At 33.4% G+C, this 27855-nt stretch overlaps 1 protein-coding gene across 1 annotated transcript; it reads right to left on the bottom strand.

Annotated features, from left to right (window-relative positions):
* Positions 1 to 291: 291 nt before the first annotated feature.
* On the bottom strand, positions 292 to 27851 carry LOC139495282 (uncharacterized). The gene is made up of 17 exons (XM_071283586.1): positions 27758 to 27851; positions 26158 to 26295; positions 25665 to 25781; positions 25005 to 25088; positions 23382 to 23480; positions 20823 to 20951; positions 19962 to 20078; positions 19033 to 19185; positions 18213 to 18365; positions 17307 to 17465; positions 13171 to 13323; positions 11747 to 11908; positions 8963 to 9118; positions 8330 to 8494; positions 2278 to 2445; positions 1350 to 1511; positions 292 to 520 (listed from the first exon to the last, which is right to left on the bottom strand). The coding sequence occupies exons 1-17, from the start codon at positions 27810 to 27812 to the stop codon at positions 303 to 305; spliced, it is 2388 nt and encodes a 795-aa protein (XP_071139687.1). The 5' UTR covers positions 27813 to 27851; the 3' UTR covers positions 292 to 302.
* Positions 27852 to 27855: the final 4 nt, after the last annotated feature.

Consider the following 27855-nt stretch of genomic DNA (forward strand, 5'->3'; position numbering starts at 1 on the left):
TGAAAATTTAGAATCTGTATAAAACAAATGCCAGACATTCTCAAATACTTTTGAACATCCGTTACTCAATTTCAATGTATTTAGTTTTATTTCAGAACCCCCAAAACTCAATTTCAAGACCCTCATAATTTGATTTCAAGATATCAAGATATCAATTTTTTTTAATATTCTGAACTCGATATAGGCAAAGCCTTTGACTAAATTCTTTCCTCATGATTAGTTTATTGAAAATTCTCATCTGAAAATCTCATTATCAATATCATGTGGTAATAAATAATTCCAAGTCTACATTTGTAGTTCGTTTAATTTTTGCATTTACAAATAGGGCAATTATCTGGTCCGAATGTTATTCCAACATTGCATGGAGCAACACATCTGATTGGTGGACATACATTTGAATCTGTTGTTGCCATTGGTACTTTTGTTGTCAGGATGGCTGTCGTTGTCACTGGGGCTCTGGTTGTTATTGCAAGTGTGACATGTGCTTTTGTTGTAAGAACCAACGGTTTCATTGATGTTGCTGAAATCAAAAAGGGAATGAATTAATGATTCAACAATAGTCAAAAACAAAATTGAAACCAAAAACTTGGGGCAATTTTAAGAAATCAAAATTCAGTGATATATTTTAAAACAACCACCGTTTTTTTTTTTAATTTGTGTTTCTTGTCTCTTCAATGTATGTCTAGCAGAAACAGCTTTTCAGGAATAGATTACCTAGACTGTATTTGGCAAATTTGTTAGGAATGTTTGGTCCTCCATGATCTTTAATTTCGTACGTTTTTTGTCATTTTTACCTTTTTTATTCGATTGCCACTGATGAGTCGTTTGTAGACGAAATGCGCGTCTAGCACAAATACACAATTTAGTTTACTGTGGATGCTAAGATGAGTAATATACTAGCACAGACTAGGACTGTAACTTATCTACGACTGGAAAAGATATATATAGACTTCCTTTCTATACAATTACTTATTCGTGTGTTTTTCTGTCCTATATGTTCTCCTATTTAAATGTTATATTTAACGTTTAACGTTGTTAGCGGGAGAATAGGCATGCCACAAAACCGGGTTTAACCCACCATTTTTTTTTTCTTAAAATGTCCTGTACCAAGTCAGAAGAAAATGGCCATTGTTACATTATATATCGTTTCTGTGTGTGTTACATTTTATGTTGTGTCGTTGTTCTCCTCTTATATATGATGTGTTTCCCTCAGTTTTAGTTTGAAACCGGTATTTAGTTTTTTTCTCAATCGATTTATGAGTTTCGAACAGCTGTATACTACTGTTGCCTTTATTGTTCACTAAAAGAATAATAAACTTCCATCTATGTAGTTAACTTGTTACACGTACATTTACAAGAACATATTACACATCCATTACTGTTTATCTGAAGACAGCTTATATCACATCCGGGATTTATTGCAGAACATCCACCATTGTTACCGGAAGTACCCCCTGTACCACTTCCAAGTGTGCCAGGACCAAAAGTATTAACTGTGCTATTGTTGGAAACTAGAAAAAAATAAAATATTTAATGGTTTTTATAAATGAAATGGTGTAAAAATTGATTGTTTGTATACTTGTTTCCTTGGCAGCACAAGAACAGTTAAATTCTTTCTTTTAAAATTGTAACACGGTGATGACTGCTGTACACATGTTTTGACTATTTTATTTATTATGTCTGTTTAATTCACGCATCGTTGTAAATATAACGGAATTTGATGAGACTGTCGTACAAAGTGAGAGGTTTAGCGAAATAAAACCAAGTGCAATTCACTATTTTCTACATTTGAGAATGTCTGTACCAAGTCAGGAATATGACAGTTCTTGTCCATTCGTTTTTGATGTGTTTTGTTATTTGATTTTGCCATGTGATTATGGACTTTCCGATTAGATTTTCCTCTAAGTTCAGTATTTTGTGATTTTACTTTTTAAATACCATGATAACAATTATTAGGGTCTGTATTGGGGTCCTTTATTCATTTTATCTTTTAATTCGTATACCATTTTTCTTAATATTTTATTCATTTTCAAAAAAAAAAATTCTTAGTTTATAGTTTAACACCCCACTATTCTATGTTGTTTTTACCTATATTTCTTTTTTCTTTTATTGTTGGGCATTTATCTACACGTTTTGTTTTGTTTTGCCAATTGTTATCTCTCTTTAAAATGACATCCTGACCCTTTACGATCTACAATTTTGTAACCATATGATAGTATCTAAAAATTAGCTTTGAAGGAAACAGCTCCATATCTAAAAGTGATTTAAAAAACCAACCTGGACATTCGCAATGAAGGCATCCATTCACGTCCATTTTTGTACATTTGATGTCGCACTGATTTGCATCAAAAGCTGGACAGCCGCCATTGTTTCCGTTTCCGCCAGAAGTAGTTCCAGAAGGCGCATTAGTAGTTCCAGAAGGTGCCGCAGTAGATGCAGGAGCGACTGATTAAATACACATCAAAATTGTAAATACTTTAAACGTTTAAAACTCTAAATAGTAATATGTTCAGGCAAACATTACTTTTCATGTCATTAAATACGTACATCATGTTCAAATTGAATCGGATCAGTGAACAATAATGTGCCCATTGATCAATAAATTTATGTGCGGTATGCGTACGAATTTTCGGATCTATTTTAGTCTATTGTTTAACAATAGAATAAACTAGTTATGCAAATTAGTAAGGTATATAATAGATTGAAAACGGGTTTTCAAGTTTATCGAAGGCTGGGCGGTGACCACTCGACTTGCAGACAATTTTTCAAGATGTCCGATTCAGATCTAGACCTCGACGATAGAGAATTAACCAAGTCTCCTGACAAGTCAATTGAAGCCTTACGTTCGGCTGCTGAACCAACTAGAGAAAAGGTAATTCAGAGCAAGATAGGGCACCTGAAGTTTCAAATGCAGATTTGTTTTCTTTAATGACCACTTATTTCAATAATAAACTTTCCGGCATAGAGAAGAATTTCTCAGATACTACAGAGACATTAGTAAAGAGAGCAAAGAAAGCAGAGAATACCTTTAAATTTAAGGGGAATCAGTTACAATTTGAGCTTAACTCTGATATTCAAGATAGTATAAGCACAGCAATTGGTTATATTGAGAAGAATAGACCTAAAAAGGCAGTTAGGGTTTTAGAAGATTCGTCTGTTCAGCTCAAGAAGAGAAATAAATTAATTAGAATTGCGGATAAGTCCGAGGGCGGTTGGAGAACGGTGAACGAATACCTTTCAGATGAAGTGGCCAGTGACTCGGAGGACGAGAAAAGAATACGCGCAGCAGATAACAGGGCAGTCAAAAAGAGAAAACAGATAAACGCAGCAGTAGAAAGCGTCCGGCAGAAGCATCTGGTTCAACAGCTCAAATGGCACATAATGGTACAGGTGGTTCTGATGCTACATTTCGCCTCCAGCCCTTTCGAGGGGGCTTGGCCGCCAGCGGCCAAAGTTTCGGCAACCAAAATAGCTTCAAGACCTCAGACGTCTGCTACAACTGTGGCATGCAAGGGCACTGGGCAAGAGACTGCAGGAAGGGAAAGGCAAGGACAGGACCTCCCAGAGGATCTTCTTCTTAAAGACCATAACAGTGACATTTTCAAGGTACAAGATTATGATATTGTCGAAACATTTTATGAATATGAAAATTGTAATTCTGATATTTATGTTAAAGGTCGTTTGAAAAAATCTATTAACTTTTGGAAACAAATTAATGCTTCAGATTTCATTTTGAATGTTATTACAGATGGTTACAAAATTCTTTTGGTTAATGAGCCCGAAGAAATATTCTTAAGAAATAACAAATCAGCATTTGATAACAGCGAATTTGTATCAAAAGCTATTTTAGATTTAATGAAATGGGGCTTGATACGTGAGGTATCGAGTAGACCGCATGTGGTTAATCCTTTGACCGTCTCGACTGCGAAAAATAAACACAGGTTAATTTTAGATTTACGACACGTAAACAAACAGGTAGTCGATAGCAAGATTAAATTTGAAGATTGGAAAGTAGTTAAACAGTATTTATCTTCTAACTGTTTTGGATTCGTTTTTGATAAGAAATCAGGATATCATCATATTGATATTTTTAACGAGCATCAGAAATATTTAGGTTTCTCCTGGAAATTAGGAGGTGTAACAAAGTTTTTTGTTTTTACTGTACTTCCTTTTGGTTTGAAATCTAGCGGATATATCTTTACTAAAGTAGTTAGACCTTTAGTAAAACATTGGCGAAAGAAAGGAATCAAAGTTGTTGTTTATTTAGATGACGGGTTCGGTTTAGCCGATAATGAAAACACATGTAAAATGCATTCTGATTTAGTAAAGTCAGATCTTATAGCATCGGGGTTCGTACCGAACAGAGATAAATGTCACTGGACACCAACACAAAAATTAGAGTGGTTAGGTTTTATATGGAATTTAGATATATGTAAACTCAATATACCAGATAGAAAAAAGAATGATTTAATTGAATTAGTTAATATTATACTTAACAATTCCTGCAAAGTGAAAGTAAGATTGTTAGCAAAAGTAGCTGGTAAAATCATTTCTTTTACGCCTGCTTTAGGTCACATTACACAGATCATGTCGAGAGGTTTGTTTGAAGTTATAAATTTGAGACAAAATTGGAACCAATCTATTAATATAAATCATTGTAACGCTTGTATCAGAGATCTGATATTTTGGAGAGATAACATTTTTGAGTTAGAACCAGTTTCATTGTTGGGACTGGATTCTGAATTTTACATATTTACAGATGCAAGCAATACAGGGGCTGCCGGATATATTGATAATCTAAAACAGATTATGCATAAATCTTGGTCGGACGATGAGAAATTGAAGAGCTCCACTTGGAGGGAAGTCAAAGCAATAGAGTTGTCTATACTAAGTTTTGCACGTTTGCTTAAACATTGCACGGTATCGTTTTATACAGATAATCAAAACGCTGTAACAATAGTTCACAAGGGTAGTAAAGTACCAGAATTACAGTCTTTAGCTTTATCAATATACGATTGTTGTCGCAAAAATGATATTACTATTTTTGTTAACTGGATTCCAAGGGAACAGAATGAACAAGCAGACATGCTAAGTAGAATTGTCGATATTGACGACTGGCGTATTTCAGATGAATTTTTCACATTCTTGAATGATTTATGGGGTCCATTTTCAGTAGATAGGTTTGCTAGCTTTGAAAATACGAAATTACAAAAGTTTAATTCCTTATACTGGAACCCAGGTTCTTTATGTGTCGACGCTTTCACGTGCGACTGGTCCGGTGAGAACAACTGGCTAGTACCTCCAGTAACCGAGGTTAGCAGGGTTATAAATCATTTAGTAAAATGCAAAGCTAAAGGAACTTTGATAGTTCCGAATTGGCCTTCATCGCCATTTTGGCCGTTGATTTTTGACACTGGTCTAAAATATAGAAAGTACACAAATGATGTGCTTCAGTTCAACGAACCAGAGAGAATTTTCGAATCTGGAAATAATTTGAACTCTATTTTTGTGAGAGGAGATTTCAAAGGAACTATATTAGCTGTTTTGTTAGACGCTTCATATTGTTAATATTAAGTTTTTTATTTACAGAATTGTTTTTACTATATGAATATTGATGTAATGTGTGTGTGTTGGAAGTCACTGGACGTTATATGCTCTTTGGTCACTGGACTAAATCTTTTAGTAATACTGTATGGTCACTGGACCTGATTGATATGCATTGATTCAGGTAAATATGTTATGTATGTAATAGAATTTTTATCTTTTTACAAAAAGATTATAATTACTGTATATCTATTTTTAGAACATTTTTTCGACTGGATTCTGGTCACAGTTAAGTTCGGTTAAGCACACAGAACTCAGACTACTTTATTCAAATCTAAATGCAACTGTCTTAGATTCGAGGGCCAAGACGACTGTTACAAAATATATTGGAGGTTTCAAACGTTTTTTAAAGTGGACACAAAAATACAAAGAGATAACTTCAGTACTTCCGTGTAATAAACTTTATGTGGGTTTATACTTGCAACATTTGATTGAGTCATCCGAAGGTTTTAGTTCAGTAGATACAGCATTTTATAGCATAAAATGGGCTCATCGTATTGCTGGCGTAACTGATCCAAGCGAATCTGAACTAGTCAAGAGTATACTAGAAGGTGCTAAGAGAATACTATCTCGTCCGAAAAAGAAAAAAGAACCAGTTGACTCGAATTCAATGATTAAATTGTTTGATAAATATCAAGATCGTAACTCACTAAAAGAAGTGCGTTTATTGTTAATGTGTTCGTTAATGTATACAGGATTTTTGCGTTTCAACGAGTTATGCAACATCACAGCTAAAGACATAGTTTTTCATAATTCGCATGTCAATATCTTTATTCGTAAGAGCAAAACAGACTGTTATAGACATGGTAATAATGTCGTTATTTCTAGATTAGATAGTTCCTACTGTCCTGTAAAGCTTTTGCAAAGTTATCTAGTTTTAGCTAAGATTGAGAATAATTCAGAATTCTTTATATTTCGTGCATTGTCTTTTTTAAAGAAAACTAATACTTTTATATTGAGAAGTAAAAATGTAAAAATTTCGTATACTCGAGCAAGAGAGTTAGTCAAAGAGGCCTTATCACAAATTGGTTTAAATGTAAACAAATTTGGTTTACACAGTTTCAGAGCAGGCGGTGCCACAGCGGCCGCTAAATATGATATACCAGATAGACTGTTTAAAATACATGGAAGATGGAAATCTGATTTAGCGAAAGATGGTTACGTATCAGATAGTTTAGAAAAACGATTATCAGTTTCTAAGAATTTAGGTTTATAACATTTTCACTTTCTGCTTTCTTTGTACGTCGAAATGGTCACCGTGCCTGTTAGTATCAGAACTATTCTTGTCTTATTTATATACATATATACAATATGAGTCAGTTTAGAACAGAAATTAGGAGCAGAGTTGTACAAGAAAAATGGAGCAATTTAGCACATAAATATGTTATGTTCGTTTGAACATCGTGAATTAAGAACATAAATAAATTTATGTGCGGTATGCGTACGAATTTTCGGATCTATTTTAGTCTATTGTTTAACAATAGAATAAACTAGTTATGCAAATTAGTAAGGTATATAATAGATTGAAAACGGGTTTTCAAGTTTATCGAAGGCTGGGCGGTGACCACTCGACTTGCAGACAATTTTTTTTGTATTGTTACATGTGTATAAGATGTTTGTAGTGGATATGTATATATAGTATACTGATTTGTAATGTTTATTTTATAGATTTGATATGATGAAGTGTTTATGCAGAGATGTTTAGGACATTGTTTGATGAAATGAAATGAAAGACATTTATAGAAAATTGATTACTAGTAGATTGTGAATTATGATGAATAAATAGAAATGGTCACCGTGCCTGTTAGTATCAGAACTATTCTTGTCTTATTTATATACATATATACAATATGAGTCAGTTTAGAACAGAAATTAGGAGCAGAGTTGTACAAGAAAAATGGAGCAATTTAGCACATAAATATGTTATGTTCGTTTGAACATCGTGAATTAAGAACATAACGAATGCCTCACTCGCACTTTCATTGTATATGTTCAGTTCATCGTAAAATCGGGTCACAAATCTAATAAGCCATTAAAATTGGAAAGATCATATCACATGGAACATGTGTATCAAAAGTTACCTTAACCAAAAACGTTAACCTTGTGCGGGAAAGAAGGTCGGACGAACGAAAGAAAGAACGAAAGAACGAACGAACTTCCAGACGCATAGATCGAAAAAAACAATGCCCTAAAGTGAGTCATAACAAAAAAATGACTTTAAACCCTAGAATTCAGTAATTGAGACTGCATCGGATGAACTATCGTTAAGGCCTCAATGCTCTTCAAGTTTGTACTCTATTTGGCCTTTTAAACATTTTGTGATTCGAGCGTCACTGATGAGTTTTTTTTTTAGACGAAACGCGCGTCTGGCGTAAATATAAAATTTTGATCCTGGTATCTATGATGGGTTTATTTGAACATATTTTCAAGATTTAATAAGCAAAACTTTTAAATTTGATATAAACCTTCACCGCGGTGGACAATGTTTTCTCGGGGAAATAATCTGCTCTATCAGACTCTCAACGATGTCTTATTTATATAATGACGACTTACACATACCAATCATCAATATTTGAGAAAGCGCACCAGTAAACAAATGTCTCCGTGAAGGGTAATTGAGTTTTTGCCATGATAAAGAGTAAATAATCTACCCTCGTAATGACCAATCAAAAGCAGGAATTTAACCTAAAATATTAAAGAGAAATGGCTTATGGTATTATCATACCTGTTGTAACAGGACAGTTACAACCAAGACAACCATTTGAATCCATGGAGACACAATTCATATCACAAGTAGAGACATCGAAGGCAGGACATCCACCAGCTCCTTGGCCACCTCCTGAGGAGGCTGTTGTTCCCGAAGTAGGAGCAGTTGTCGTCACAGAACTTACTATTTCAAAAGTATGTCATAATTATTTAAATAATTTTCTCGTAAAAAATCATGGATATGTTGATCTTTTCACTTAATGATATTCATAAATGTATTCTACATTCAACAATATCACATACTCAGTTATATTCCTTGTTGAATAGTCAATTTTTATAAATGCGATTTATTTTTATAAAAGTTTGTTTGTTCTTGTTGGTCTATATGTGTTAATGAAATATAAACAAAATCAAAAGTGGATTGCAAATTGGGCAAATAGATAGTTTAAGCTATACGTGGGCGAAAGGTCAGGGCTCGTATGCATAAAACTATTTTTAAGTGAATATTTGTTTCGAAAGGATGGATTTTTCTCCATTTCCAACGAAAAATTAGTACTACGATTGGGTATATTAACTTTAGTAGCTTTATGCATACGGGCCCCGTTGAACTTCGTCGCGCTTAGATAAAAAGATACTTTTGTTATTTACCTACCGGTTGTGTCTGGACAGTGACAGCTTAGACATCCATTTGAATCCATGGCAACACAACTCATATCGCAAGTTGAAGCATCAAACGCTGGACATCCACCTGCACCCTGGGGTGACTGTGTAGTTCCTGTTACAACTGTTGTGTTAGATCCGGTTGATACTAAAGTTAAGTGAATATGATCATTACGATATACACTTTCTATTAAACTGACCATACTACTCAGAACCAAATATTTACAATTGGCTGATTTAGTCAATTTTAAGGACGATAACAAAGGACTTGGTTTTTTTACCGAAACACTATCAAGTTCAAACTTCAAAATTTTCTTTTCACGTTTATGCGACACAATATTTTAGTAGGATTTCGTTGGCTTGTAGAAAGAATCTAACAATCCCAAAAGCTATTTTACAAGGGTGGGCTAGTCTGGTTGTGGTTAAGCGTGAAGGTTTATTAAAATATTAAAAGAGTACAAAAAAAACTTGAGGCAATTTTGCGAAAACCAAAAATAGGACAAAATTGTTACAAAACATTTACACATGTTCCTTCATGATAGCAGATATTAATTTGTAAGATACAGACAATTTTATATATAGCTAGTCTGGTTGTGGTTAAGCGTGAAGGTTTATTAAAATATTAAAAGAGTACAAAAAAAACTTGAGGCAATTTTGCGAAAACCAAAAATAGGACAAAATTGTTACAAAACATTTACACATGTTCCTTCATGATAGCAGATATTAATTTGTAAGATACAGACAATTTTATATATAGCTAGTCTGGTTGTGGTTAAGCGTGAAGGTTTATTAAAATATTAAAAGAGTACAAAAAAAACTTGAGGCAATTTTGCGAAAACCAAAAATAGGACAAAATTGTTACAAAACATTTACACATGTTCCTTCATGATAGCAGATATTAATTTGTAAGATACAGACAATTTTATATATAGCCAAATAAAAGCTATTTTAAAAAAAGAAAAATCAGATATAGGCAGGTTTTATCTAAGTATACTTTCTTAATATTACAATGTGAAAGAAACATTACAATGTGAAAGGAACATAACTTAAAGACCTGTAGATAAAATCTAAATCAGAATTATATGTCAATAACTTTTAAAAGTTTTTTTCTATCGAGACTGTTATTCTTTGTGTAATATTAAATTGTGAAATTGTAATAAAAAGTAAAATAACAAAAATGCTGAACTCCGAGGAAAATTCAAAACGGAAAGTCCCTTATAGTCGAATGGAAAAATCAAATGATTAAAACGCATCAAACGAATGGACAACACCTGTCATATTCCTGTCTTAGTACAGGCGTTTTCAAATGTAGAAAATGGTGGATTGAACCTGGTTTTATAGAAAAATAAAAATAAAAAGGTTAAATTGCCAATGAAACAACTCTCAAAATGATACAGACATTAACAACTATAGGTTACCGTATGGCCTTCAACAATGGTCAAATTACACACTGCAAAGTCAGCTTTAAAGGCCCCAAATTGTCCATAATGGTCTGCATGAAATACCAAAGGTTGATTGTTTAGTGTGATAGTGTTAGGAGTATTTGTCGAACAAAGGTCAAGGTCGCCTGAATTTTATTTCCTTTAGATAAAAAGTCTTTTATTTTCTCACCGGTTGTGTCTGGACAGTGACAGCTTAGACAACCATTTAAATCCATGGCAACACAACTCATATCACAAGATGAAGCATCAAAAGCTGGACATCCACCTGAACCCTGTGGTGACTGTGTAGTTACTGGTGCAACTGTAGTGTTAGATCCAGATGATACTAAAATTTGAAATATCAAAGATTAGAATGGACATTGTTTTAAAACAATCTCATTAACACCAGATGATACTGGAATTTAAATTATAAACAAGCATAATGAACATTGTTTTAAAACAATCTCATTAACACCTGATGATACTGGACTTTAAATTGTTAACGAGCATAATGAACATTTTTTTTAAACAATCTCATTAACACCTGGTGATACTGGAATTTAAATTGTTAACGAGCATAATGAACATTTTTTTAAAAACATCTCATTAACATACAGATTTTTTGTCTGAACTTTGCTTACATAGATCTGACAACGACGTTCGCCATTACTTTCCTTGTGAAAACCATTTAGGATCCTCAGATGTTGACGTTATGATAATTCTTTCGAACTATACAGGCAGGCATTTCTATTGGTACATGTAATAACAATGTTGGTTGGTGAACGCAAAGTACGGACAACAATACTTAGTCCCGCATATGTTTATTTTACTTTAGAAACGTTTTGTTCGATTGAAACATTTTGTGTTATAGGATTTATGAATTTTGAACATCGGTATACTGCTGTTGCCTTTATTTAGAAAGATACTATAAGACACAATTTAAATCTCAATATAAATGATGTTTCCTGTATATGCTTTATGCAATAATAACAATATTGATTTATCAAATTGTGTGGATATAAGCAGCTTTTATAACACGATTAACTATGATTAGATTTTGTTGTGTTTTAACGCCACTTTTACTCACCGCGTTGAGGCTATTTCGTGGTTGCCAGTTTTTTATAAGTGGAGGAAGCCCGGCGAAAACCACCGACCTTCGAGAGGAAAACTGACAATCCTAGTCAATTAAGATTGGAGTCGCGTGCACCCGTACGAGCAGGGTTCAAACTCCCAACCTCAGTGTTGACTGGCTAGTGATTACAGTAGTAACTACTTTGACCACTTGACCACCGAGGCCCCCCATGATTCACTATGAAGCTTAAGAGCTATGATATATGATACATATAACAACTTACCTGTTGTTAGTGGACAATTACAGCTAAGACATCCACTGGAGTCCATAACAACACAACTCATATCACACGTTGAGACATCAAATGGTGGACAACCACCGGCACCTTGTCCTCCGCCAGATACATTTCCTGTGGTTGAAGCTACTGTCGATCTTGTCGGTGCCACTAAAACAAGAATGTGTCCCAAGTACACGACTGCCCCACTCGCACTATCATTATTATGTTCAGTGGACCGTAAAAGCTCTAATTTGGCATTAAAACTTCGTCAAAAACTACCTTTACCAAAAACTTAAACCTGAAGCGGGACAGACGGACGAACGAACGAACGGACGGACACACAGACCAGAACACATAGCCGCTCTCTTCTATGGTAGGTGGGGCATACAATATTAGATTTTTACCGACAAGATTCCAGTTGGGTTATTTTACTTTTTGATGAACTTAAGTGATTGCTTACATATTCTCTAACATGCAGGTTACCTGCCAAACACACCCTATATATGTATACTTAATATTTTAGTAAAAGTGATCTTCCAACGGTTACTTATTTTTAAACAATAAAATGCTATCTTTCCAGAGTACTTGAGTTCAATCTCATGGATTTCGGGTTTGGTTTTTTTTTGTAATTAATTCAGTTAAAGGTTGTTTTTTTATTATATAGATATAGGAAGAGGTGGTATGTCAGATGTGGTTGCCAATGAGACAACTCTCCATCCAAATAACAATCTATAAAAGTAAACCAACATAGGTCAATGTACGGCATTCAACATGGAGCCTTGGCTCACACCGAACAACAAGCTATAAAGGGCCCCAACATTACTAGTGTAAAACCATTCAAACGGGAATACACAGTTAGTAGATAGCCCTTTGATACTTAATTGCTATTAATGGCATTTGTTTATGTATACACCAGTGCAACAAGGCTCACTGTACTATTCCTCTAGACATGAAATATGTATTTAATGTTAATGTTTAATGACTCATATTGTTCACTATATCAAATAATCCCGTATATATAGTATTAAATCACTAACACACTGTGAAACAAATAATATGGTTCTAAACGGGGATAAAAAATACTCCTCTTCGAATTTTTTACGGACGCCATTATGATTCAATATGACGGAATACTTGAAGGCCGTACGGTGACCAATAGTTGTTAGTGTCATTTTAGTCTCTTGTGGACAGTTCTCTAATTGGCAACCATACCACATCTTCTTTTTTTATATTCACAATTGGCCAATATTATGCTCCAGTTGTGGTGATATTTTCTTACACCTTTGGTAACTTAAATCATCTTTATAGAAAGAAAGAAAAAATATCTGCACTACTTCTAAATAAAAAAAAACAGAATTAAGAATTTACTAAAAAACTAGTTTCTGCAATCTACAGTTATAAACAAAAAAACACACTATACTATACCTTACCTGTAGATGCTGGACAGTTACAACTCAAACATCCGTTGGCGTCCATGCTAACACAATCCATGTCACATGTTGACACGTCAAAGGGAGGGCATCCACCTGCTCCTTGGCCTCCTCCACTAGATGGTGCTTGTGTAGTTCCTCCTGAAGGTGCGACTACAAATATTGAAAAGGTTTTAGAATTCATTTCCATAAAATTCATACATTCATATTTATGGCCATTGTGTTAAATGCAAACTAGAGGCTCTAAAGAGCCTGTGTCGCTCACCTTGGTCTATGTGCATATCAAACAAAGGACACAAATGGATTCATGACAAAATTGTATTTTGGCGATAATGATGTGTTTGAAGTTCTTACTTTACTGAACGATTTTGCTTCTTACAATTATATCTATAATGAACTTTGCCCATTAGTAACAGAGAACTATATTTGGTAAAAATTTACATAAATTTACCAAATTAATGAAAATTGTTAAAAATTGACTATAAAGGGCAATAACTCCTTAAGGGGTCAATTGACCATTTAGGTCATGTTGACTTATTTGTAGGCTTACTTTGCTGAACATTATTGCTGTTTAACAGGGGTTAAAAAATCCACTAGCCCGACGCCCGGGACTACAGTATTTAGGCCTCGGGCAACCAAAACTTGCAACCCAATATGCCCGACGGACTAGTGACAAAAAATTCTTGGCGTTTCTAAAATAGAAAGGGGAAACTCCGGATGGATCCCGTACTTTCAATATCGATGTATCAGTACAGGGGTAGTGTACATTGCTTATGCAACCTGATTGATTTGTTGCAATATAAATGTGAATCCTTTTTGACAGCAGAAACCTGACTTTTGTTAGATATAACTTTTGAAACACGTGCACATGTTATGGACTTGGGATTTGGTCAACTCATAATAACAGAAATTGAGAATATTCAGTAAATATTCAATTATCAATTAATTGAATATATCTGCTAATGTCAGTAATCGGATAGTTTTTGTTAACATAAGTTTTGGGTATCCGATTTGCAAAAATCTACTGTACAATGGAAAAAAATTGTTAACTTTATTGAATTCATTGTTATTGCAGCAAACTCTGAATTTGTAAGTCATACTAGGGCTAGCAGGTCAGTTTTGCTGGGCTAGTAGTTTTTCCAACAGGGCTAGTAAAATCCTGCTACCAATTAGCCCTGGGCTAGTGAGTTACAACAAAATTTCTTAACCCCTGCTGTTAACAGTTTATCGCTATCTATAATAGTATTCAAGATAACCAAAAACGGCAAAATTTCTTTAAAAATAACCAATTGGAGGGCAGCAACCTAACAACCAGTTGTCCAATTTATCTGAAAAATTCAGAGCAATAAATATTGACCTGATTAACAATTTAACTTCATGTCAGATTTGCTCTAAATGCTTTGGTTTCATAGTTATAAGCCAAAAACTGCATTTTACCCCTATGTTCTATTTTTAGCCGTGGCGGCCATCTTGGTTGAATGGCCAGGTCATCGGACACATTTTTCAAACTAGATACCCCAAAGATGATTGTGGCCTAGTAGTTTCAGTGGAGATTTTGTAAAAGATTATTTAGATTTATGAAAAATGGTTAAAAATTGACTATAAAGGGCAATAACTCCTAAAGGGGTCAACTGACCATTTCGGTCATGTTGACTTATTTGTAAATCTAACTTTGCTGAACATTATTGCTGTTTACAGTTTATCTCTATCTATAATAATATTCAAGATAATAACCAAAAACAGCAAAATTTCCTCAAAATTACCAATTCAGGGGCAGCAACCCAACAACGGGTTGACTGATTCAACTGAAAATTTCAGGGCAGATAGATCTTGACCTGATAAACATTTTTATTCCATGTCAGATTTCCTCAAAATGCTTTGGTTTTTGAGTTATAAGCCAAAAACTGCATTTTACCCCTATGTTCTATTTTTAGCCGTGGCGGCCATCTTGGTTAGTTGACCGGGTCACGCCACACATTTTTTAAACTAGATACCCAAATGATGATTGTGGCCAAGTTTGGTTTGATTTGGCCCAGTAGTTTCAGAGGAGAATAATTTTGTAAAAGCTAACGCCGGACGACGACGGACGACGGACGACGGACGCCGGACGCCGGACGCAAAGTGATGAGAAAAGCTCACTTGGCCCTTTGGGCCAGGTGAGCTAAAAAAACTAAGTCAATGTTTTAAAAACTGTATGTTAAATGAAGAAAACTATGTTCCCAACTGTTCTATTTTCCAAACTGTAGCAGATGAACAGATTGACCAGTTGCATGCTTAATGTTGGTATTTACAAGTAGCTTGCATGCATTTAAAACGTTATAGAGCATCAATGACGTATTCAACACAGTGGTATTTACATGAAAATGGCGCACAATTGAAGCTATACCAACCACAAGATCCTCACTGCCGATAAGACACATTTATAAAATAAAACATTTTCCTTCCTTCGAAACTCTATAGAGAAAAAAATCCTGTTTACTAAAACTGAGGGAAACGCATCAAATAGATAAATCAAGAGAACAACGACACAACAGAAACACAATATTAATATGTAACACAAACAAAAACGAACAATAATATAACAATGGGCATTTTCCTGACTTGGTAGAGGACATTTTCAGAAAAAAAATGGTGGTTTGAACCCAGTTTTGTGGCATGTCAAACCTTCCTCTTTTATGGCAATGTTAAAAATAACATTGAAATGACAACTTTACATTACAAGACTACAATACAAATAAATGAGAAAACATATAGGACAGAGAAACACACGAATAATAGCTAACAAAAGGTACCATGTCTACATTTTAATACGCCAGACACGCGTCTCGTCCACATAAGACCAACCAGTGACGCTCGGACGAAAAAAGCCCGAAAGCCAAAACAAGTACAAAGATGAAGAGCACTAAGGACCAGAAATTTCAAAAGGATGAGCCCAACACGGCCAGGGTTTTCTGCCTGGGATAAGAATATCCTTATTATTTAGAACAATTCATACTTTTGCAAACGGTATATTTTATTAATAAATGACTATATTAGATATAAATGTTAAAACTGAAGTGGTGACTAACTACAGAATAAAAACAGATACATTACATAAAACAACCTAATCCAGCACATAAAAATGCACAGCCGAGTTAGCCGAAGCCTCAACGTACAAAGTGACGTCACATTTGAATTTGTAAAATTAACTCCCAAAAATAAGATAGAATTATGATGATTTAAGATTAGATTTGTAATACTGATATTACATTTATTAATAACAAGGAAAATCACAATACTTATTAATATGAAATTGTGGTAGTAATTAGATAATAACCACTATTTAGTTTAGTGATGTTCAAAATTCCATAGATCGATTAGGAACAGACAAATAAGGTTACAAACAGAAACTAAAGTGGTTGCAAATTTTGTTTTGAAATAATCTTATAATCGCCTTGAACATTTTAGCTCTATAAACTACATAATTTATTGTTCGGACGTCCATATAACCTCAAGAACAGTGCACTCTTAATGACTTTATCAAACAAATAGATATAAGAAGATGTGGTGTGAGTGCTAATGAGACAACTCTCCATCCAAATAACAATTAATAAAAGTAAACCATTATAGATCAATGAACGGTCTTCAACACGGAGCCTTGGCTCACACCGAAAAACAAGCTATAGGTTGCATTTCTGTAAATATTGACAATGCAATTTCCCATAGGAACTCCTTTTACGGCTAAAACTGTACCACTTTTACTATGAAGTTTTGAAAAATATCTTATCCTAGAATTGAAAGTTCATATGCACCACAAGTTTTTTTCAAAGGTCAAAATATAGGCTGTGCGGCATATTTTCAACGTTTATATGCCCTGAACTTCTCAGAGTTTAAACTTACACTAATTTTCTTAACTACCCCTACCTCGAATGAAAGGTTACCACAGATTTCAATGTAAACAATATGCACGTGTTTATTTACTGGTAACATTCCCAAGTTCTGTCTCTGCGATATGGAACACAGAGAGCATAACTGGGAACCAGTATGTAAACAAAATGAATTTTCTATGAATATTCAATTACTCCCCAAAAGGCGTGTTTTGAGAAACAGCGGTATTTACAAAGTGCAACCTATAAAGGGCACCAAAATTATCTTACCTGTTGGTGCTGCACAGTTACAACTTAAACAGCCAGATGAATCCATTGAAACACAATTTAAATCACAGACTGAAGCATCGAACGGTGGACAGCCTCCTGCACCCTGGCCCCTAGACGTCTGATTTCCTGAACTAGATGAATTTGTTGCACCTGGACTAACTAAAGAGAGCAAGAAAACAAAAGTTTTTTTAATTCCAGTTAGGACATTCATTATAGATAATTGGTGTTCAAGTGTATTTAAAGTGTATCTGAATTTCAGTTCAATACTGTGTTTCCTATATTTCATAAATGTTTATTTGTTTAAATTGATTCAACATTCTAAACTTTATTGTTTCTTTAATGATGTTTGCTATTCCCATTTTTCCCTTAAGATAATGTAAAGCATTTGTGCTTTCACAAAGCAATGCGGTGATTAATAAAAATAATCGCGTGAACTCTAAAGACCATCAACCCTCTTATTAATAATTGTATTGGCACTCAGCAGCCAGTTTTCAATACTAAATTACAGAATCCTGGCTTCTGACAGTATCATAAATAATAACATGGGATTTAAAAATATTTGAGAGTGTTCATGATCCCCTAAGTTAGTTCTTATACCAGTTTCAACTTATTTTCGCGGATACTTTAGTTTGCGTGTTGCCCTTTCTAGTCTTCTTCGCAGCTATTTTATTTCGCGATTTTCGCATTAACTTGATGTACTTTAGTAAGGAAAGATACATAAGTTTGACATTTTCGCGACGATTTATATTCGCGTTATGTTTCTCCGTGCAAAAGTTTCAAAAAAAAATCGCTTGCAAATTAAGCTGATTTACAGTATCCGTGTCGTAAGTGCGTTTAAGAATTCAACTGAAAGCACAATTAAATAATCTTTTAAAAAAACAATAAATGATATTCTAGATATTTAACCTGTCGATGCTGGACAATTACAGCTCAAACATCCATTGGCATCCATACTAACACAATCCATGTCACATGTTGACACATCAAAAGGAGGGCATCCACCTGCTCCTTGACCTCCTCCACTAGATGGCGTTTGAGTAGTTCCTCCTGACGGAGTAACTGAAATATTGATAATTTGACTGCAGATTTTGGATTTCGACCATAATTTGTCTACTGTTGTTCATTTATAATTTCAAAATCCGAACCCTTATACAAACATCTTTGAGCAGGTATAACTGTAAGATACTGAACATATAGGCAAGCCAGGTACGAATCAGATACATGCATTAGGGAGATACATTCCTTAATTTCAAATGATTTCCTTAGTTTATTTTAGAGAATTTAAATCAACCATAATGTTCATGACAGGACCAAAGTACTGAGCTACTTGACTTATGATATCCAATATTATATCATAAGAGATAGAAAGAAAATAAAAGCAAAAAATAAATTATTTGAATTGGCTGTTCAATTGATGATTTTGAAAATTATCTATTTAATTTATAAAAGCTAAGCGTGTACTAATAAATGGATATTATATGATTCTCTCAAAAGGCTAGCTTTCTAAATCTACGACATGTACGAGGCATTATTCCAGATGGTTATTATTCTTTTCAAATCAAAGTCCTATTAACAATGTACTTATTTTGACAATTATCATAAAGGTGTGTCCTTAAATATCACTCTGGATTAAAATAAAAAGTATATAGCAATGTTCTAATTACTGCGGATTTTTCATTTCCCACGATGCATTATTTTCGTACAACTCCAGTATATGATATCTAACCTGTTGACGCCGGACAATTGCAACTCAAACATCCATTTTCATCCATGCTAACACAGTCCATGTCACATACTGACACATCAAAGGGAGGGCATCCTCCTGCCCCCTGGCCTCCTCCACTAGATGGTACCTGTGTAGTTCCTTCAGCAGAGGAAGCTACAAATTTGATAATTCTCATTATTGCAGTTTTAGTAGGTAAATAGATAGCAATATTTCCATTACTGTAGATTCATTTATTTTCGTGAGTTCTAATTTTCGTTGATATTTTACTTTTTTGTTTTGGCAAAGTCTGTACGAAATTCATTTAAATTTAGAGGTATATCGCTGTTCAATGAGAGGGCATCCAACTGCTCTCTGTATCAATGAGTTCACAACTTTGATTTTGATTTTTGGAGTTTGAACCTTATTTTTTCTTATAATTTCTTAATTTTTCAACGGAGAATTTAAAAATAGTTTGTTAATCATGTCAGTACCGAAGCACTTACTACTCAGTTGTTGATATCTCAGTGGTCGATCAAATGCTAAATAAAAATGCTAGAAATACTAATAAAACTTGATCAATTGAAATTTGTAAGATAGTTGCCTTATTGTTATCAGACTTCTTCTCCTTATTATGTGAACGTGGTTGAAACATTTTTTATTTTATTTTACTGGTTTTACAGAGTTTTGAGATTTCAGAAATATGATGCAATATAATAGATCAGTTTTAAATGCATTGTTTGTATTGTTTTTATGATCTGGCACGTGTGCTATCTAAAACGCTTTAAAATATGGTAAGATACAAATCCAAGTGTTCTACTATTATTTATAATTAGAGCATGTGGACTGTTTATATATAATTCTGATTAGTGCCAGGTTATCTTCTACTGGATGTATAGAAGGTACTATGGCATACGTAGCAAATTACATTCTGGTTCAAATGAAATACGTACCAGTCGTTGTTAACGGACAGTTACAACTTAAACAACCCATCGAGTCCATCCCAACACAACTCATATCACAGTTACTGACATCAAAGGGTGGACATCCTCCTGATCCTTTAGATATTCCTGATTTGAAATAATTTACATTGCATATAATAGCATATTATCGTTTTTAAAATTTGAAACATGTCTAACAGAAACTACCACATAAAAACAGAAACTGTTACATGTAGAGCAGAAAGACCATTTGAAGAGCCAACACTGCCATAGAAAGAGCATAAACTACGCAGAAACTACCACATGACACATTTCGAAACTCTTTAATCTTCGGAAATATATGAATTAATCACGGGTTTTGGTGGTGCTCAAGTTGTTCAGTCCTTTGTTTTCTATAGAATGTTTTGTATTTTTTTTATACCTCCTCTCTCCTTTATGGCAGTTTTAAAAAAAATCAAATGTCCATGTATTTGGTTTCAACAATAACAAGTGAGTTTTAGATAATCGCGCTAATATCAATATGCATCAATAACATAAAAAAAATAGACATTTTAAACATGGACGACTTATAAACTCTTTGAAACATTTTATTTGAATAAGAAATGTAAAGTAGGTATCCTTTAGCTGGTCACAGTTTCATATTTAAAAAAAAATTCAATACAATGGATTCAAAAACTCTTTTTCCTTTAAGTGAGTTGTGGTGTGCACAGTTTATGAAACGACAAAACAATGGTATGTCCAGCCTGTTCGATCAATAAAGGGGACAATCTTGAGGTTTTGACACCTCTTATCCCTCTCCCGACATGACTTGTTGCAATCGAAAAATGCACCTTAGCTTCAATAAAGGTAACACAATTTTATCTAAACTGACACCTGTTGAACAATCACACACTAAGCAATGGTCTTTATTAGTCTTAATGCAGCTCTTCTGACATGCGTGTTCATCAAAAGGTGCACATCCTGGTCCATTAACAAGATTGGTATTACTGCCTACGACTGTTACTACAGAAAAAAAGTATGAGTCTATAATGTTTTATTCTATATGACAAATATATCATCTATTTACTGAAGAATAAGATATTTAAACTGTGATTCTTGATTTTCCTTTACAATTTCGTTATACTATATACCATGATGAAGACAAGCGTATTTTAATATTGTGTAATTTTGTAAACTTTAACAGTAATAGATATTGGCAAATAGAAAATCTTTTCTCATTCAATATATTTCATTCATTTTAAATTCTTTTGATGATCAAAATTTATAAACATATTCACATTGAAAGAAATGGTATAATTGTTTCTTTAGTTGAAAATGTATAAATCATGATTCAGTAAAATACGTTTTCTTCTAGTTGCGAATTACATGGTATGAGTCTTTAATGTTTTATTCTCTATGACAAATATATCATCTATTTACTGAAGAATATGATATTAAATTTTTGGTACTAGATTTTCCTTAACAATTTAGTTATACTATACAATAATGAATTAAGTGTATTTCAATATTGTGTGATTTTGTAAACTAAACAGTAATAGATATTGTCTAAATAGCAAATCTTTTCTCATTCAATATATTTCCTTTACTTAAATTTTTTTGATGATCAAAATTTATAAACATATTCACATTGAAGGAAATACTATATTTCATTTTTAAGTTGAAAATGTATAACTTACAATTCCGAAAAATATGTTTTACTATAGTTGCGAATTGCATGGTCGAAATGGAACAAAGTTGACATCAATTTGAGAAATACGAAAAAAATCTGATATAATCCTAAAGAGACCTTGGATGGACACAATCAGTAGATGTGGTATTAAAAGATGGACGAAAATTACCAGAGGGACAGTCAAATTCATAGATCGAAAATAACTGACAACGCCATGTTTAAGAAAATTGAAAGACAAACAGACAAATATTAGAACACAAGACACAACAAAGGAAACTAAGGACTTAGCAACAAGAACCCAATCAAAAACTGGGGGTGGTCTCATGTGCTCCGGAACGGTAAGCAGATCTTGCTCCACATTTGTCACCCGTCGTGTTGTTTATGTTATTACAAACCCGGTACATAGTCTAATTCGGTAGGTTACATTCCTAATGAAAAAGGAAGTGGATTGTAATTACGACATAAGGAACATATCTGATATCATCTGTGAAACGGTTATTATGTAGACGAAACGTGCGTCTGGCGTACTAAATTATAATCCTGGTACCTTTTGATAACTTTTTATTCAATAACGGTCAATAAGCTAGTGATGGAGTCCGCAAATTTTACGAAGGAATGATTTCAACTTCACCATTTGGAACTCTTGATTTAATAGCAATCCTCTATCAAGGAAATCATGATAGGAAATACAAGCCCGAGAATATCGTATCAATTTGGAGATATATCCGTTTGCAGGCGGATATGTAAATTATGCAACAGATATGTTGTTCTCTCATTGGCTCTTATAATATATAGGCGACTTGTTCTACTTCAAAGAAACGAAAGTATCACAATCGTCATAATCATCCAAGAGATCGATTCAAAAGTTAAAGGATGGCTCATAATTACAAGAAACTGGTTGTTTTCCCTTTTACTGGAAACTAGGAACTCGATCCTCAATCCCGATTTATTTCCGAATAGAAGGTGAAATCTAATTTGCCGTTTCAGAATCTAATGCATCCTGGGTAATATTTTCAAAAGTGTACACCAAAACGTCGTGATTGGTTAAAAATGTCATAAACAATGGAAATTCAACCAATGATGTGACGTTATTTTCATTTTGGGGTACAAACAATGAAATTACCCATCATTCTTTAGATTCTGAAATGGCCAATTGGAAGTTCATACGTTTAGAAGAAACGTTTCACCGATCAGTAGAATTTTAAAATCTATATATGAAGCAGATTTTGCAAATTTCGCATACTCAAATTAAAATGATCATGATTATAGTAATATAGAATGTTTTTAGTAGATATTAAACCTGAAATAATTAAATATTTTGGCAAAAGATCAGGGTTCTGAGTATCGACATGATTTGGATTTCTCTCCCTACTCTTGGATTTTATGGTGGTATTTCCCGACCCAAATGGTTAAACACAACATTTATTTTCATAAATAGTATAATACATATAGTACATTATATATATTTATATACAATGACATAAATATCAATAATGTGGTCATTTTTATAAATTTCCTGTTTACAAAACTTTTAATTTTTCGAAAAACTAAGGATTTTCTTATCCCAGGCATAGATTACCTTAGCTGTATTTGGCACAACTTTTTTGGAATTTTGGATCCTCAATGCTCTTCAACTTTGTACTTGTTTGGCTTTATAAATATTTTGATATGAGCGTCACTGGTGAGTCTTATGAAGACGAAAAGCGCGTCTGACGTACTGAATCATAATCCCGGTACCTTTAATAACTAGTTGTATCCGTTACCTTGTGTATTATTGCTGCATTTGCATAAAACACATCCCATACTGTCTATTGAAACACAAGCCATAGGACAGCCCTTTGGAAATGTTGGACAACCAGTACCTGTCAATTAAAATTAGTATCTATGACCTTCTCATGAAAGAGGCTCTTAATTGGTGATCTTTAAATTATGTATTCTTTGGGGCTTTTTTCAAATAATTTTTATCTTTCTCTATGTATTATCATTTTTCCCCATTATTCTTTTTTTTCCAATCAATTATTTTATTTTTCTTTATTAAGTTCGCTATTATTTTTGCATTCTTCTTGTTTCAAGTCCTTTATTCTGCCCTTTTGGTCATTATTCTCTATTCACTAAAACAAATCCAGACCCTCATGGAAGTTTGTGTGTGATACCAATACCTTCCATGGTTTATATTCTTGCGAACACTGCAACCAAGTCATGTAAATATATCTTATGGCATTTGTAAGAAATTATCTTCATTATGATTTTGTGTATTTGGTCTAAAACGTACCGGAAACAGGTGCCATGCGCAATGAACTATATCATAGTGCGGATAAAAACTTTAAGGTAAAACACGATCGTTAGCCTTACAATTTTCAGTGAATCAATATTGACTAGTTGTATAACGTATGTTTATTTTTATATTGTTCTTTTATTTGTATTTGTAAACGAGGGGTGAATGTTACCAGAGGGACAGTCAAACGCATTGATCGAAAATAAACTGACAACGCCATGACTTAACAATAAAAAGACAAACAGACAAATAATAGTACAACAGACACAACATAGAATACTAAAGACTAAGCAACACGAACCCCACCAAAATCTGGGGGTGATCTCAGGAGCTCCGGAATAGTAAGCATATCAACGTCGCTTTGCTCATGTTATTACAAACTCGGTAAATATCCTAATTCAGTAGGTAACAATCGTGTTTAAAAGGGCAGATGATTGTAGTTGTAAATAACTAATATTTAGCATGTTTAATGTTTAGTCCACATCGGTAATATCCTTTTGGCGTGGCTCTGTACCTATACATCCCGTCATTGTATTATTTTGCTACTGTAATTTGTTGGCATTCTTCATTTTTGATTTATGTGCTTTATACATATGCCATTTGTTTTTCTTTTTACATATTTGTTTGTTTTATTGTAATTAAAAATATAACACAATGTTGACTGTTGTATCAGGGGCGGATCCAGACATTTTAAAAAGGGGGGTTCCTAACCCAGGACAAAAGGGGGGGTTCCAACTACATGTCCCCATTCAAATGCATTGATCGTCCAAAAAAAAGGAGGGGTTCCAACCCCCGGAACCCCCCTCTGGATCCGCGCCTGTGTACACTATTGACAAGTTGTTACCTTTTATCTCCGTTTGTTTTGTTGTCAATAGCAAATAGTATGCGACTGTCATACAAAAGAGATGTTTAGCTAAATATACATGTTTAGCTATAAAACCAGGTTTTTTTATATTTCCTTCATTAAAAAAAATGCCTGAACTAATTCAGAAAAAATAAAGTTGTTTACATTCGTTTTGTGTATTTCAGCTTTTAATTTTGATATTTGGGAATTTCGTTATTTGTGTTATTGTAAAACATTTTGTAATGTTTTGTAAAGTATTTTGTTTACCTGATTGAGTTTGGCCTCCACTTCCTGTTGATGTACCACCACCATTTATGACTGTCCCTTTGCTACTCTGTCCTGGACCGGAACCTAGTTTTATAAGACATGATTTAATTGAATGTACTGATGTTTGTCGTAAATTACGAAACGTAAATAACGAAAAGAAGCCTTCACTTATTATTGTAGCGTTAATGTCCTAGATGCCTTTTTTGTTATGTTTAAGTGAATAAGTGCAAAAGTTATGGGAATAAAATATCAAGTCTTAGAATGAAACTTGATGAACGACAGAGTTTCTTTATTTATGTAAATTAAATTAAAAAATCTTTTCTTGATATGATTTTGTTTGGTTTTTTTTTTTTATTTTTTTTTTTTTCTTTAGACATTCAAATTGACATATTCCTACACGTTTTGTATCAATGAAACGTTAGAAGACATTGTAATTCCATCTTTATGAAATATCAAACATTCTTTATGATATTTTCAAAAGTACAAATTTAGCTTTTGATTGGTTAACAAATTATTAAACAACAGATATGCAACGATTGCTTTGTACTTATGTACGGTATTTCAACACTGAAATTGTACTCGATTTTTTTTAATTCTGAAACGACAAATGAAAATGAATTGACCAAATGACGTCACAACCTACTGCATATTTAATATTACCAAAACAGATAACACATCCGGTGTTTGAATCAATGGCGGCATTGCTGCAGTCCTTGGGATAGGCAGGACATTCAGTGCCCGTTTGGTGGATACCAGTCAAAACGGAAGTCTGGGTTCCTGCATTCAAAAAATCAAACACTTTACAGTTTGCAAAAGAAAAAGAAAATTGACCCACACAATCTTTGACTATCCTCGTTTCCTGGCTTTCTCATATACTTAAGCGTTTTGTATCATGCATGTGATCAAAATGTTTTAGATTATTTTTTTCAATAGCAAAAATGGTGTAACATTCTTTGTGCTTCCGTGGCATCATTGACTCAACACACACATATATGTTGTTTTAGACTTTATCTTTGAATACAATAACATATCTGTCATGCATATAATACACGTGCTAAGTAGCATTTGTAGCATATCTATTCAAAGACCTTTTTATGTTACACTTTTTACAATAGTGCTAACTTTTATTCTGTTGATATTAAACAATTTCTACCTGAAACACTCCCACTTCCGGTTCCGGAATTACCTGAAGGACATTTACAAACAATACATCCATCAGTAGCTATAGATACACACTCCATTTTACAGTCTTTAGGATAAGGCGCACATCCCGATCGCAATACAGGACTTCCTATTAATCAAAATTGCAGTCGATTACTTGTATATATGTCTGTTATCATTATTCATGGGATAAATGTATTTACTTTTCAGAGAGTTATGTGCATAAGTGTTGAACTAGGTGCACCAAGATTAATAAAATGAGAAAAATGTCTAAAAATAAAATATAGAAAACAATTGGAAAAAGAAATAAAGAAAAAAGATAAAGAGGAGTCCAAATCCAAACTCGATACAAAGAAACAATACAAACTCAAAAGACAATGAACGACAGATAACGCCTTGGTTAACAAAAAACGTTGCAGCCAAACAATTTTATCTAAAAATAGTAAGAAACTCAAAATCTGAGCAACATGAACGTTAACAAAAAAACGAGACCAAAATTAGGAGTTCCTGCTATACATCTTGCACCCGCGGTTTTTCCGATGATAAATTTGTAATGCCACAAACGATGATAAGAAATCTGGATTGAGGCAGCATTTTGGTGGTAATTTTTTGACATAGGTATTGTATCAATCAACTATGATGGCATCCGTAAACATTTAGACAGATGACCTTAACTTTACAGAACCTTAGTTCAATATAGCTACATTACTAAAATGTTTGCGTTAGTTTTCTCGTTTAAATTGTTTTAAATTGTTTTACATTATCATTTCGCGGCATTTTATAGCTGTCTATGCGGTATGGGCTTTGCTCATTGTTAAAGGCCATTTTGTGACCTATAGTTGTAAATTTGTTTGCCATTTGGTCTCTTGTGGAGAGTTGTCTCATTGGCAATCATACCACATCTTCTTTTTTATAAGCAGCACAAACTTCTTTAAACAAAATAATGATAGACAACGCTTACAAGTACGAGATTATCATTTTAACTGGAAGATATCTACTCCATATAAGTGCTGCTATAATATTTGAATATAGAAATGGCAAGTCTACAACGGGAAATTAAAATATTTTTTTGTACTACAATTTAGTTATCTGTCACTTCCTAACTGTCAATATGTCTAGATATAATACTGAATGACTATCAGACATCTCTCCATCCATATATGCATATGCATGAAAAAGTAAACAATTATAGGTCAACGTCCGCTCATCAACACGGAGCCAAAGCTTAAAACGAACAGCAACCTACAGAGGGTCCTAAATGACTAGTGAATAAACAATTCAAACAGAATGACATGATATTAAACAGGCTATACTGCAGCTGTGGTATCCTTTGTTTCCAGTTAAATGGTATATATGCGACAAAAAAGTCACTAAATTTGTGTTATTCAGTGAGAGAAGATAGTTATTCGACTTCATTTATTTTATAAATTATTTGATATCTTTCGACTATAATTTCAGGTGTAGTAAACTTATCTACCACTGTCAGAAACTTGTTATTTTGTTCAGCGATGACATGTTAGTATTTTTTATTTTTTGAAAAAACAAAGATTTTTGCAATATTCTCAAATATAAAATTTAAGATAAACACTTACCATGAACAAAACATACAAAATTTAACACAAAAATAGCGAAAAACATCCCAAGCATTTTAAATCCCAAATGAAAATCGAAACATAGAAAAATGAAAATT

This window comes from Mytilus edulis, chromosome 11 (assembly GCF_963676685.1).
Source record: "Mytilus edulis chromosome 11, xbMytEdul2.2, whole genome shotgun sequence".
NCBI classification, from domain to species: Eukaryota; Metazoa; Mollusca; class Bivalvia; order Mytilida; family Mytilidae; genus Mytilus; species Mytilus edulis.

What these genes read in the sequence shown, in the direction of transcription:
- LOC139495282 (XM_071283586.1), bottom strand. Translation starts at nt 27,812, where the DNA reads ATGCTTGGGATGTTTTTCGCTATTTTTGTGTTAAATTTTGTATGTTTT. An exon ending in TAATTGTCCACTAACAACAG is followed by an intron (nt 9,119 to 11,746) that starts GTAAGTTGTTAT and finishes ACTTAACTTTAG; the next exon opens with TATCAACCGGATCTAACACA. An exon ending in TAACTGTCCTGTTACAACAG is followed by an intron (nt 2,446 to 8,329) that starts GTATGATAATAC and finishes GTATTTAATCAG; the next exon opens with TCGCTCCTGCATCTACTGCG.